Here is a 15,101-nt window from a genome sequence, read left to right on the forward strand (position 1 = left end):
CTCCTGCCTCAGCCTCACAAAGTGCTGGGATTAGAGGGATGCACCACTGTGCCTGGCCAGAATATAGAATCTCTTAAAGATACTCCACAGGATGGGCCAATTTCTCTCTCTCACACACACATACATATACATATCAGCAGCAGATTTTTATTAGATGGAAGATAACAAGGGTTGCCTCATAGATAAGTGGTAACAAATGGCAAGTACAGCCATGCCACAGAGGAGTGAGGACATTACTGGCTATGGGAATGGGTACTTATGAAATCTAAGGGTCAGGTCTCCTGATGAACTCTGACTACCCAGTAAGCCCTTCTCCTTGGCACTCAATATGACCATTGCGGGCATGAAAGAGTCTACAGTAGCTAGTTCAACTTGGCCAACAGTTCTTCCAGTTCTGGTCGAGCTTTGAATCGTCCCTTGAAATCTTCTTCAGTGTGCTAAGGAGAAGAAAAAGAAAATAAGTGGAAATTACTGCAGAGCTTTTAGTTATCCAGATATGCACAGCATCCAGAAAGGGACCATGAACCAGCTCTGTAGAGAATCATTCAGATTCAAGTAACTTTTATTATCTACTATGTAGCAGACTTACAGCATAGTATGTATAGTATAGTATAGTATAGGGGATTCAAACTGGAATCAGATTACCTCCTTGCTTTCAGTGAACTTGCAGTCTAGTTAGAAAAGACAGATATATGAAGATTTAATGTCAAAATGCTATAACTATCACAATAGAAGCATTTAAAAGAGAGAGAGAGAATACCAAAATTATTTACATAGGAAATAAAACAAACAGGGATTGGACTGTTTTAAGGCAGCATGATCAGCACGTAGTGTCTCTGTACCCAGATCTGTATGAAGCCCAAATACTAACCAGAAGAAGCTTGACAAGCATAGACTCAGAACAAGCAGAGCTGGATAGAGCAAATGGTACCAATCTAAGATGACCTTATACATCTGTGTCATAAGAAGGATCATCTTGGCAACTGGACCCAAATACTCAGTATTTAGGCTAAGATTCCTAATGTTCTCCAAGTTTTCCATGCCTGACCAAACATCCTATTGACTAACATTCTTTATGAAATATATTTAGTCAAGCTACAGTCAAGCCTTGAAGATCCAGGAACCTTTACTCTAACATATATTTTCCTATTTGTGTTCTGATTTATTACACCATATACTATCTTAACCCATGTTCTTCCACACAACTGTCTGAAAGGAGAGAATTCTGGTGCCTCATAGGCTGACCACCAACATCAGGATGCTGTGTTGAAACTCAGTACTCACAGGCCACAAAACATCATCCCTGATGCCTCAGAAGCTGGACTAATGATCACAGTGTCATCAGAGTATACAACTTTTCTGATTATTATTTAGGTCACATTATCCACATTTCTCTGTTCTTTCTAAAGCCAGTCCAGATGTGTTCTTTTTTTTTTCTTTTTTTGAGACGGAGTCTCGCTCTGTCACCTAGGCTGGAGTGCAGTGGCACGATCTCGGCTCACTGCAAGCTCCACCTCCCGGGTTCACGCCATTCTCCTGCCTCAGCCTCCCGAGTTGCTGGGACTACAGGTGCGCACCACCACGCCTGGCTAATTTTTGTATTTTTAGTAGAGACGGGGTTTCACCGTGTTAGCCAGGATGGTCTCGATCTCCTGACCTCGTGATCCACCTGCATCAGCTTCCTAAAGTGCTGGGATTACAGACGTGAGCCACTGCGCCCAGCCCAGATGTTCTTATCCTTATTTTGAGCATATGCAGGACAGCAGGGGCCTCTTCTCAAACCAGCACCTACCTCCTTCACTGACAGTCTGACTCCTTCAGGAAGATTGCTTTGGATTATTTCCAAGAAAATTTCTGCAAACGTAGCACTCAAACCGCTGATCTGCAAAATGAAAGAAGGTGCTCTAAGAGGTGGGAGGAGCTGAAAAGGAGGTAACTGGGCAGACATGTATTGGTTCAAATGCCAGCTCCAGTAGAGTCTGGAAAGCCCAAGGGTGGAAGATTAATACTAAAACTGGTTTCTGAGCCTGGCCTCTACAGGATTTCTCCTGCCATCTGCAAGGTGCTGAGATGGTCACTGCCAATATCTGCTCCCGTGGGCATTAGATGTCATTACTGGACCAAGAGGTTTTAAAGTCCAGGGTCTCTTTCATTTGCCCAGACTGGAGTGCAGCGGAACAATCATAGCTCACTGCAGCCTTGAACTCCTGGGTTCAAGTGGTTCTCCCACCTCAGCCTCCAGAGTAGTTGGGACTACAAGCACCTGCCCCCAGTCCCGGCTAATTTTTTATTTTTAGTTTTTGGTAGAAACAGGGTCTTGCTATGTTGCCCAGACTAGTCAAATTCTTGGCTGCAAGCAGTCCTCCCACTTTGGCCTCCAAAAGTGCTAGGTTTACAGGCATGAACCATGGCACCCAGCGCAGGCTTTCTTATTTATTTATTTATTATTATTATTATTTTTTTGAGACGGAGTCTTGCTCTGTTACACCCAGGCTGGAGTGAAGTGGCACCATCTCTGCTCACTGAAACCTCCGCCTCCCAGGCTCAAGCAATTCTCCTGCCTCAGCCTCCCAAGCAGCTGAGATAACAGCTGGCTAATTTTTGTTTTTGTTTTGTTTTGTTTTTGAGACGGAGTTTTGCTCTTGTTGCCCAGGCTGGAATCCAATGGCACGATCTTGGCTCACTGCAACCTCCACCTCCCGGGTTCAAGCAATTCTCCTGCCTCAGCCTCCTGAGTAGCTGGGATTACAGGCATGCGCCACCACGCCTGGCATGGCTAATTTTTGTATTTTTAGTAGAGACAGAGTTTCACCATGTTGGCCAGGCTGGTCTCAAACTCCTCACCTCAAGTGATCTGCCTGCCTTATTCTCCCAAAGTGCTGGGATTACAGGTGTGAACCACCTGCCTGGGCACACTGACTTTCTGATTCAACTCAGCTTTGCCCATATCCACGCATACCAGGACCTGACTGGTGTCAAACGCTGTGCTAAGAACATCAAGGTGAATCAGATGTATGATAAAAGGGCAGGCAGGGGGGCTGCAAGGACCCACAAGAAAAATTCCTACCCAACTCAACCAAGGAAGGTCAAAAAAAGCTTCCAGAAGCGTTAGTATCTTGGTGAAATCTTGAAGAAAAACAGGAGTAAACTAGGAGAATTCAACAGTCATGTGGAGGATTTCGAAGGCAGAGGAAACAACATTCAGTAAAATGTGGGGGCATAAGAGTGTTAGGAAATTAAAACTAGCTCCATTGGCCGGGCACAGTGGTTCACGTCTGTAATCCCAGCACTTTGGGAGGCCGAGGTGGGCGGATCACCTGAGGTCCATAGTTTGAGACCAGCCTGACCAACATGGAGAAATCCTGTCTCTACTAAAAACACAAAATTAGTTGGGCATGGTGGCATATGCCTGTAATCCCAACTACTCAGAAGGCTGAGGCCTTGAACACAGGAGGCAGAGGTTGCAGTGATCCGAGATCTTGCCATTGCACTCTAGCCTGGGCAACAAGGGTGAAACTCCGTCTCCCAAAAAACAAAAACAAAAACAACCTAGCTCCATGTATGGCTGGAGTAAATGGGTTGTGAAGAGGAAAAGCAGGACAAGAATCATGAAGGCACCTGAGTACCAACCTAAACCATTCAAACTATTCTATGGGCTTCTGGCATGTCAGATCTGTCACAGGATATATTACAAATAATTTAGTCCTGATAATATTTTAAAAGCCAAATATTATACTTATTTTTTAAATTAGCATATTTAGACTTAAATTTGATAAAATTCATTTTATTACCTTGCTGTATGTTCCTTGAGTGGATAAAAAAAGGGTGATGCCCATACCATGGAATATTATTTGGCAATAAAAAAGAATGAAGTACCAATACAACAGAGATGAACCTTGAAAACATTCTTCAATGTGAAAGAAGACTGACACAAAAGGCCATTTAATGTACAATTCCATTTAAATGAAGAGATAAATCCACAGAGATAGAAAGTAGATTAGTGGCTGCAAGGGGTTAGGGTGACCAAGAAAGAGGAGTGACTGCTAATGGGTGCATAGTTTCTTTTAGCATGATGAAAATGTTCTAAAATTGATTGTGGGGATGGTTGCATAACTCTTTGAATATACTAAAAACCATTTTTATTGTATACTTCAAATTGGTAAATTGTATGATGTGCCCATTATATATCAATTAATGCTCTTATTAAAAGAGGGATGATGGTAAAGCTGGCAAGCTGTGTATTTTTAATACCTCTGGGTGCCCTCATGGTGGTGTGGTTGGCACCCATCATTATCTGCAGGAAGAAAAGAGGACAACTACTAGAAATCAAAGGAAGGCAGCCACTGAGGGGTTTCAAGCAGGAAAATGACATGATCACTTGGTATGGGGATAAAGTGAAGTGGATGAATCTGAAAGATTTTTAGAAGGTAGAAGCTATAGAATTTGGTGAATGAATGGGTATCAGAGGACAAAGAAGGGTGACACATTAGGCTCAAAGGTGGGGAGGGTTACAGAAAAACAGGAAAATCAGTCCCTCTACAACTAATTTTGCATAGATGAAGTGCAGGGAGGACTCCTGTGGACCAAAGTCGAGAAGGCCAGTAGACAACTGGGTATCAAGTTTCAAGCCTCAGCCAACAGATCAGGACAACAGATGTATACATCTGGGGGTTATCAGTATTAAATGATGGTCACTGAGGCCTAAGGAATGAATGAGACTGCATAGGGGGAAGGTATTATAAAAGGAGAGATGGAGGCATCAATAACTGAACACTGGAGAATACCATTATTCAAGAAAGAAAAGAGCATAACAAAAAGTAGAAAAGTGGACAGAGAAAAGAACCAGGAGAAGCAAATACATTTTTTATTCTCCTGGAGTGCCTACCTGAACCACTCGCTCATGGGTGGTAAGCACTGAGTCCAGTAACATTTTGCTCCCTTGGTCCTGCAAATGTAACACTTCCATGGTTTTGGTTGGCATCGCATAACTGTGGGAAGGAAGAGTCAACTATAGTGAGTGTTCACTGAAGCCAGCAGCCACTTCAATCATAGTAGTCCATAAGTATAGCCACTACTGCATGTGATAGTTCCCGGAATGTAGGGGATGCTTATCTGCAACCAGGAGCAAAGTAACTAGATCCCTCTTATCTCCTTCAAAAGTCTCTAAACTCCCTAAACAAATACACCATGTTTAATGCAGTTCTGCATCTCTAATCATACTTAATACAATACTCTGAATAAAACCTAGTGATTAATTAATAATTTGTTGCTACTGAAGAATAGCCCATTCTAAAAGAATCAAGTGGCCAGGTGTGGTGGCACACACCTGTAATCCCAGCAATTTGGGAGGCCAGGGCAGCTGGATGGCTTGAGCTTGGGAATTCAAGACCAGCCTGGGCAACATGGTGAAACTCTGTCTCTATAAATACACAAAAATTAGCTAGGTGTGGTGGCACACACCTGTAGCCCCAGCTACTCAGGAGGCTGAGGTGGGCAGATTGTTTGAGCACAGGAGGTCAAGGATGCAGTGAGCCAAGATTGCACCACTGCACTCCAGCATGAGCAACAGAGGGAGACCTTGTCTCAAAAAAAAAAAAAAAGAAAGAAAAAAAGAATCAAGCTCATCACTAGGTATGCCTTGGAGGTTAACCTTGGGTATTTAATCTGTTCTGGAGAAATAAGGCATGAAAATTAATTGTTCTAGAACAGGATTTCTCAACCTCAGTGCTACCGACATTTTAGACCAAATAATTCTTTGTTGTAGGGGCTGACCTACATATCCATATACATCCCTCTAGCCACTGGATATCTGTAGTATACCCCAAGTGGTGACAGTCAAAACTACCTCCAGACGTTAATTTTCCCCTGAGGGGCAACTTCTCCCAGGTTAGAGTTTATGCTTACTAAAATCGACTTCAGCAAGCCTACATGTTGCAGTGAAAATAACAAGGAACAGGAGTCAAGTGTCAGCCCTGCTACTTATTAGCAATATTTACTCAGGTAAGTCACTTACCCCTCTAGGCCTCAGTTTCTTCATGTATAAACAAGATAACTATCTAGGCCTATATCAACAGAGAATTGTGAGAACCGGTGTGTTAATGAGATAAGACCTGACTAATGGCTACATGGAAATATGGTAGTAGTGTTGTGTTCATCTTATCAAAAAGTTCATCAAACTGAAGATAAATGAAAAAAGATTCCCAAATTTTCATGTGTCACAAAATCATCACTTAATAGCAAGAGGCATGGCCCTCTATAGGTGGACCTCTACAAAAGAAGTTTAGTGTTATAGGCCAGGCGCCGTGGCTCACACCTGTAATCTCAGCACTTTGGGAGGCTGATGTGGGTGGATCACGAGATCAGGAGTTTAGAAGTAACAGTAAATGGACTAGAGACATGACAGTCAGTCCTGGAGTTAAATATTGGCTCTGCCAATTATTACCTTTTTGAATTTGGAAATTCAGGTTTCTGAGTCTCCATTTCTTCCGCTATAAATTGAAAATAATAATACCTAATTCATAGAGTTGTTGCAATGATTAAATGAGATTACATAAGTAATTGCCTGGCATAGAGTAAATACAGCCAGTAAATGCAAGGTACTGCAAATTCTTTCAGGTAGTTTTTCTAAATAACATCCCTCCTGCTTTTCAGCATTATCTCTGATCTCCTCTTCTTCTGACTCAAATACAGTAATAACTTTCCAACATAAAAAATGGGGATACAATCATAGACTTCTTATGGATGTTCAAGTGAAATAATTGTGTTTCAGAAAAGTAAAAACACCCTAAAATACTATTTTTCTTTTTTGGCATTCTGCAGATAGGACTGACTGACTAAAGTGAGAATTGTCCATTCCTGCCACTAATAATGGGTTTTATTCTTTAACACTTACTTCAGCAAAATTTCATTGATTTGTTTACTCATTCACTCAACAAATATTTACTAACAGCCTGCTCTGTTCTAGGCACCCTGATAGGCAATAAGAAGTCTGTGCATGTGATGGCTCACGCCTGTAAGCCCAGCCCTTTGGGAGGTTGACGCAGGTGCATCACCTGAGGTCAGGAGTTGAAGACCAGCGTCAACATGGTGAAACTCCGTCTTTACTAAAAATACAAAAATTAGCCTGGTGTGGTGGCAGCCACCTGTAATCCCAGCTATGCAGGAGGCTGAGGCAGGAGAATTGCTTGAACCTGGGAGGTGGAGGTTGTAGTGAGCTGAGATCATGCCACTGCACTCCAGCCTGGGCGACAGAGCAAGACTCCGTCTCAAAAAATAAATAAATAAATAAATAAATAGTCTATGCAGCCAGGCATGGTAGCTCCCACCTATAATGTGAGCACTTTGGGAGGCCAAGACAGGAGGATTGCTTGAGCCCAGAAGTTTAAGACTAGCCTGGGCAACCTAGTGAGACACTGTCTCTATTTAAAGAAAAACAAAAAATGTCGGCCGCCCAGCTCACGCCTATAATCCCAGCACTTTGGGAGGCCGAGGCAGGTAGATCACCTGAGGTCAGGAGTTCGAGACCAGCCTGGCTAACATGGTGAAAACCTGTCTCTACTAAAAATACAAAAATTAGCTGGGTGTGGTGGCAAGTGTCTATAGTCCCAGCTACTCAGGAGGCTGAGGCAGAAGAATCGCTTGAACCTGGGAGGTGGAAGTTGCAGTGAGCCAAGATCATGCTACCTCACTCCAGCCTGGGCGACAGAGCAAGGCTCAGTCTCGAAAAAAAAAAAAAAAAAGTCTATGCTTTCAAGGAGCTCACTGTGAGTGTTAAAGAGATAAGTAAGTATACAGTATACAAACATTGTACTACAGTAAGACAAAGGCAATAATAGCTTTGTGTCAAATACTATAGGGACAAGAAGGGAAGGAAAGGGGGACTCAGGGAAAGCCTCACAGGAGGTAGTGATTTATCAAGATGTAGAACAGGCCTTTATGTATGTAAAAGTACATATGGGTTTTTTAATTTTTAATTTTTATTTTTAGTATCTGCACTATTTTGTACCTTCCAAATTTTCTGCAATAAACATTGCTTTGATGATCAGACAGCAAAATGGAAGGAAATAAATGAAAGAATTTCAGGAGTCAACCTAACATGACAAAATAATGCTATTTAGGGGGAGTATTGCCAAGAAAGGGACACAAGGAAGTCTGCTGGGGTGCTAGGGAACTTCACTTTATACAAGTTATATCTCAATTTTTAAAAATGTAAGTAGATGTTTTAAAAAGAGAAGAGTAGCCTCATGGCGAGGGATGCTGAATGATGCTTTTACTCTCAGCAGAACACAGGGGCTGGTTCAACTTCAGGCATGGAAGCTGCTCCCAGATGAGTGAGATTTCCATCTCCTCAAGCAGCTGCTAGGCAAAGGATGCAGGCAAATTAAGGGACCCACTTGAGAGGCCTCTTCCTCGCCTCTCCTTCTGGGTGAGTTGTAGCTGCAGCAGTGCAAACCATTTAGAGAACAAAAGCTGGCATCCTGCTGTCTAGCCCAATTCTATCTCAAGGTCACGGCCATCATCCCTACCCACCCTCCCCGGAGGAAAGATGGATTAAGATGAAATGAAAATCAGAAGAAAAGAATTTCATCTCTGAAAGGCTGAGCAGTGAGATTGTGTAACAATCCGATAGTCTGAAAACCTCAATCAATGCAGAGAATTGAGTTGCTAAAAACAAACAGCTCTTTATGCTCTGAGCTGTTTGCAGCAAAGAGGCAAAAAGCAGCACATCATTCATCCTGCTGTTCTAGGAATTATGTCCGCCATGCCTGTTAGAATTCAATCCAAATCAACAAGTCTTTGTTCAGTGCCTACTGTGTCAGATACTACGCAAGATCTTAGGGTTAGACCACTAATGAAGACAGAAACAATCCTTGCCTTACAGAGCTTAGAGTCTAATAGAAAAGACCAATAATAGTCAAGTAATTATAAGAGCAAGAAGTGCATGTTATGAAAGGGCAGTTAAATACCTTTTACTTCTTCTAAATGTATAACATAAAGACCTAACTTAATGAGGTTCCCTAAAGAAGTAACATTCGAGACATAAGAAAACAAACAAAAAATAAAAAATAAATAAATAGGCCGGGCGCGGTGGCTCAAGCCTGTAATCTCAGCACTTTGGGAGGCCGAGACGGGCGGATCACGAGGTCAGGAGATCGAAACCATCCTGGCTAACACGGTGAAACCCCATCTCTACTAAAAAAATACAAAAAACTAGCCGGGCGAGGTGGCGGGCACCTGTAGTCCCAGCTACTCGGAAGGCTGAGGCAGGAGAATGGCGTAAACCCGGGAGGCGGAGCTTGCAGTGAGCTGAGATCCGGCCACTGCACTCCAGCCTGGGCGACACAGCGAGACTCTGTCTCAAAAAATAAATAAACAAAATAAAATAAATAAATAAATAAATAAAGAGGCCAGGCGGGGTAGCTCACGCCTGTAATCCCAGCACTTTGGGAGGCCAAGGCAGGTGGATCACAAGGTCAGGAGTTCAAGATCAGCCTGGCCAAGATGGTGAAACCCCATCTCTACTAAAAATACAAAAATTAGCTGGGCGTGGTGGCAGGCACCTGTAATCCCAGCTACTTGGGAGGCTGAGGCAGGAGAATTGCTTGAATCCGGGCAGCAGAGGTTGCAGTGAGCCAAGATCGCACCACTGCATTCCAGCCTGGGCGATAGAGCAAGACTCCATCTCGAAATAAAAAAAGGTGGCATCTAAGAAAAAGGTAGAGGCTAGTTAGATGAAGAGAGGAAGAGCATATGCAAAGGTCCTGAGGTGGAAAGGGACAAAAACAAAGCCAGTGTAACTGGAGGTAGAGGGAGGTGTGGAGGGAAGTATGAAAGAGGCAAGGCAGGCCCTGGAGCACCTAGGAAGGTACATGAGAAACTTTTATTGTGATCCTAAGGGAGTAGGAAGCCATCAAAGGATTTCAAGCAGAAGAGTGACATAATCATATTTCCATCTAGAAAGATCACCCTAAATGCTGTGTGGAGAACCAGTTAGAAGAATAGAGAATCAGGAAAAAAAGTAGGTTTAACTCCAGAACTTGCCACTTATTAGGTGTAGGACTATGGGCAAGCTTCTATAATAATAGTAATAGCAATAGTAATAATAATAGCAGCCAACAGTTGCTGGACATAGTTCTAGATACATTATACATAATAGCTCCCTTAATTTTCACTGTAGCCTTTTAAGGTAGTGCTTTTAGTAACCCCATTTTACAGATGAGGAAACCAAGACACAAAGAAGTTAAGCAAAGTGCCCAATGTCATACAATAAGAATGCAGTGGAGCAAGAGTAAAGCTCAGGCAGTCTGGCTCCGGCGTTGATACTTTCATCTACTATGTACAAGGTGTTTGAGTTAAATAATACACAAAAAATGTACTTAGCTTGTTCAGAGTGCCTCACTGATAGTAGGTGCTCAACAAATGTAACTGCCTTCCTGTTTTCACTCAAATGCAGCCAGAGCATTTTACAGCTGAGTTTTTTAAAGAAACTTTTTTTTTTTTTTGACTACATAGTTTTTAAATTTATAATCTGGGAGTATACAACCATGCAGCACTGACCACTTAGCCAGATGTAAAATAAACTAGCTTCTTACCACAACTACCCTATAAACATTGCAACTACGCTGGGCACGGTGGCTCATACCTGTAATCCTAGCACTTTGGGAGGCCAAGGTGGGCAGATCACTTGAGGTCAGGAGTTTGAGACCAGCCTGGCCAACATAGTGAAACTCCATTTCTACTAAAAATACAAAAATTAGCCAGGTGTGGTGGTGGCGGGTGCCTGTAGTCCCAGCTACTCAGGAAGCTGAGGCTTGAGAATCGCTTGAACAACCAAGAGTCAAAGGTTGCAATGAGCCGAGATCGTGCCACGGCACCCCAGCCTGGGCGACAAAGCAAGATTCTGACTCAAACAAACAAATAAAACATTGAAACTATTTCCTCTAAAATGACCCTAATCTTATGTGAACACACCAACTGCGGGGGAACCAGAAACCTAGCTACGTGGCAAAAGTAAAAGCCAAAGGGAAAACAGCACTTCCGCGGTTAGTTTATGAAAAGCAGGAAATTCAGTGCCCTTCACTGTAAAAGCAGCATCTCTAAAAAGAGTCCTAAAAATTTCAAACACTATTCCAAGGAACTGACCCCACTGTAGGTATGATAGTAACATTCCGTGAATGGCATTTAATGTTCTTTGCCACCAACTTTTAAGAAGCTATCTCTAATTCCTGTCAGATGAAAAAAATTCTGAATTATTGCAACAAGTTAGTAACAGAATGTTTACAATGTGCCAGTGTCTGTGCTAAGTGCTGTCAAGTACCATCTTGTTTCCTTTTCAGAGCTCAAAGAAACAGAAAAAATTATCATCCTCATTATATAGAAGAGGAAACTGAGGCTCAGAATTTCCCAAGGTCATATTGCTAATAACTGATAGAACAAGAATATGAATGCCAACAGTTTGATTCCAGAGCTTGTACTCTTTTTTTTAATGTTTAATTTTTGTGGGTCCATAGCAGGTATATATATTTATAGGGTATATGGGATATTTTGATACAGGCCTACAATGCATAATAATCACATCAGGGTAAATGGGATATCCATCATCTCAAGCATTTATCCTTTGTGTTACAAACAATCCAACTATACTCTTTTAGTTATTTGTAAATGTACAATTAAATTATCGACTATAGTCACCCTGTTGTGCCATCAAATATTAGATCTTTTTCAATCTTTCTATTTTTTTGGTACCCATTAACCATCCCCACTTCTCCTTGAGCCCCCACTGCCCTTCCCAGCCTCTGGTAACTATCATACTACTCTCTATCTCTGTGAGTTCAATTGTTTTTAATTTTAGCACCCACAAAAAAATGAGAACATGAATGTTTGTCTTTTTGTGCCTGGCTTATTTCACTTAACATAATAACCTCCAGTTCCATCTATGTTGTTGCAAATGACAGGATCTCATTCATTTTTATGGGTGAATAGTATTGTGTAAATGTACATTTTCTTTATCCATTCACCTGTTGACAGACACTTCAGTTGCTTCCAAATCTTGGCTATTGTCAATGGTGCTGCAAAAAACACAGGAGTGCAGATACCTTTCCAACATACTGATTTCCTTTCTTTGGGATTTATACCTAGCAGTGAGATTCCTAGATCATATGGTAGCTCTATTTTTAGTTTTTTGAGGAACTTCCAAACTGTTCTCCATAGTGGTTGTACTAATTTTCAATCCCATCAACAGTGTATAAAGGTTCCTTTTTCTCCACATCCTTGTCAACATTTGTTATTGCCTGTCTTTTGGATAAAAGCCATTTTAACTGGGGTGAGATGATATCTCACTGTAGTTTTGATTTGCATTTCTCTGACCATCAGTGATGTTGAGCACTTTTTCATATGCCTGTTTGCCATCTGTACATCTTCTTTTAAGAAATATCTATTCAGATCTTTTGCCCATTTTTAAATTAGATTATTACATATTTTTTGCTATAGAGTTGTTTGAGCTCCTTATATATTCTGGTTATTAATCCCTTGTCAGCCAGATAGCTTGCAAATATTTTCTCCCATTCTGTGGGTAGAGCTTGTACTCTTAACCACATATTACTTCAAGTACGGTCCATAGACAAGCTGCCAGTGCACAGCCTAATTGTCATTGGTCCACAAGAAATGTGCAACCAGTCACTAAACAAACCATTTGATTCAGCCACGTTTTTTCTTAATATCAAGACTTTCCTAATGAAGGAAACAAATTATTAATGTATATTTTGGCATAAGCTCCTGACATCTTCTCAGAATGGTACTTTGAGAAGCACTACTCTAAATTACTATGCTACTCAGCCTCTTTGAGCTGTAATTGCAGTTTATCTTTCACATGATGTTATAATTATGTTTCTTGGTGTGTATGTACATGCGTGTATGTGTGCATTCACTCTGTGTGTGTGTGTTCCCTGAAACCAGGAGGTTCACCTTAGTATCTCCCAGAATGTCTAGTGCAGTGCTTACCACATAGCAAGAAGAGGCTCAATCAATAGTTTTTTAACTAATTCATTAAAAGGACTTTTATTAACTTAGAAAATGTAGGCCGGGCGCGGTGGCTCAAGCCTGTAATCCCAGCACTTTGGGAGGCCAAGACGGGCGGATCACGAGGTCAGGAGATCGAGACCATCCTGGCTAACATGGTGAAACCCCGTCTCTACCAAAAATACAAAAAACTAGCCAGGCAACCTGGCAGGCGCCTGTAGTCCCAACTACTCGGGAGGCTGAGGCAGGAGAATGGCGTGAACCCGGGAGGTGGAGCTTGCAGTGAGCTGAGATCCGGACACTGCACTCCAGCCTGGGCGGCAGAGCGAGACTCCATCTCAAAAAAAAAAGAAAATGTATACCACACAACTGGATTGTATAGTGATATTCAAGAACCTGTCATTCTTTCGATCATGACTGAATGTCTCCCATATGGCGGGCCTTGTAGTGGGTGCTAAAGAAATAAAGAACACAGTCCCCATCCAGAAGGAATGCACTGTCAGAGGGAAGAGAAACTGCCACAGGAATAGATCATTCGAGACCAGAGCACTAAGTGACATGAGGTATGTGTCAAGTGCTGAAAGAGGAAACAACTCTCTGGGGCATCAGAAAGAGATAAACATTTTTAGGTTTAAAAGAATTGAAGTACTGTCAACTATGAGCACTAAAGTCACAGCTCATTATCAAACCTTCTAAAGAACATTTTTTAGCACAGTTGTACTCTAATGTATAAAGGTTTAAAAGTTCAAATTTGGCTGAAGGACTTAAAATAAGACCCTATATAACTGAAAATACTTGTCAGGCAGAACTGGGTTTAAACCCAGGCAAGTTACTGGTTCTGTGCTTTTGGCCTTTCTAAGCCTTGATTTCCACATATGTTAGATGGGAATATATTAATATCTAATGAGTAAGAAAGTATAACTTTGTTTGTCAAATATGGCAGCACCCAGTGGCGGTGTGAACTGGGAGGAGGTTGCCCAGTTCCACGAATTACTCGAAGTGATGAGGACAACTGATGACAGAATAGTACATAAACTGAACACTAAGGTTCCAACAGCTTCCTTTGTAGGGAAAACTGATGCCAGCCAAATCTATAAACAAATTTAGGGGTCTTTGACGGCAGCTCTTGCCAGTAGGAACAGAGTCATGAAAAACTGTATAGCCCAGACCTCAGAAGTAGTAAAAAAAACCTCCGAGAAGAGAGAGAAAATAATTTGGACTATCTAACATTATTAAAGCAACCTGGAAAAGAGCAGACAAAGTTGAAATGGATGCAGTCAGAACCAAATGTTGAAGAAGTGGTAAAAGACAAAGGCTAGAAGGTATTTAATAAACGGTGCCAAATTCACTTCAATGAAGCCTCCAAAGAATGAAAAAAGAAAAAGAAAGAGAGATACTTGTTTTTTTTAAAGGACTGGGTCATGTCATAAGAGGTAAGTATGATAGATATCAAGAGGGCAGGCTTCCTAGGATGATCTGTGAACCAACAGTCCAAGACCTTTTGTTGATTTCAGCCCCACTTAGCCAAGACCTCAAGTACAAATAATTCTGACAGTTATGGAGTAACCAACTGCTATTTTATAATGATTCCATAAAAAAGAAAGCTACATTTTTGTTGTTGCTGTTTTTTTCCATAGAACGCTTTTATTTATTTATTTATTTTTGGTCTATAATTTTATTTATTTTTTATTTTTTTTTAGTTCTAGTGTACATGTGCACAGCATGCAGGTTTGTTACATATGTATACCTATGTATACATGTGCCATGTTGGTTTGCTGCACCCATTAACTCATCATTTACATTAGGTATATCTCCTAATGCTATCCCTGTCCCCACCCCCCATACCTCGGCAAGCCCCAGTGTGTGATGTTCCCCACCCCGTGTCCATGTGTTCTCATTGTTCAATTCCCACCTATGAGTGAGAACACGAGGTGTTTGGTTTTCTGTCCTTGCGATAGTTTGCTCAGAATGATGGTTTCAGCCGGGCGCGGTGGTTCAAGCCTGTAATCCCAGCACTTTGGGAGGCCGAGACGGGCGGATCACGAGGTCAGGAGATCGAGACAATCCTGGCTAACACTGTGAAA

The 15,101-nt window shown here is 41.7% G+C and overlaps 1 protein-coding gene and 1 pseudogene across 1 annotated transcript in view; one reads left to right on the plus strand and one right to left on the minus strand.

Annotated features, from left to right (window-relative positions):
• Window positions 1–127: 127 nt before the first annotated feature.
• Window positions 128–15,101, minus strand: part of MRPL48 (mitochondrial ribosomal protein L48) — an 83,019-nt gene continuing 68,045 nt past the window's right edge. Inside the window, exons 6-8 of the mRNA XM_011953019.1 lie at window positions 4,886–4,988; window positions 1,793–1,882; window positions 128–437 (exon numbers count right to left, since the gene is read on the minus strand). Coding sequence (XP_011808409.1) covers window positions 363–437; window positions 1,793–1,882; window positions 4,886–4,988 — 268 coding nt within the window. The 3' untranslated portion in view covers window positions 128–362. The remainder of the gene's footprint in view (window positions 438–1,792; window positions 1,883–4,885; window positions 4,989–15,101) is intronic.
• On the plus strand, window positions 13,954–14,427 carry LOC105519628 (annotated as a pseudogene).

Source organism: Colobus angolensis, unplaced genomic scaffold (assembly GCF_000951035.1).
Source record: "Colobus angolensis palliatus isolate OR3802 unplaced genomic scaffold, Cang.pa_1.0 Scaffold355, whole genome shotgun sequence".
Classification (NCBI taxonomy): Eukaryota; Metazoa; Chordata; class Mammalia; order Primates; family Cercopithecidae; genus Colobus; species Colobus angolensis.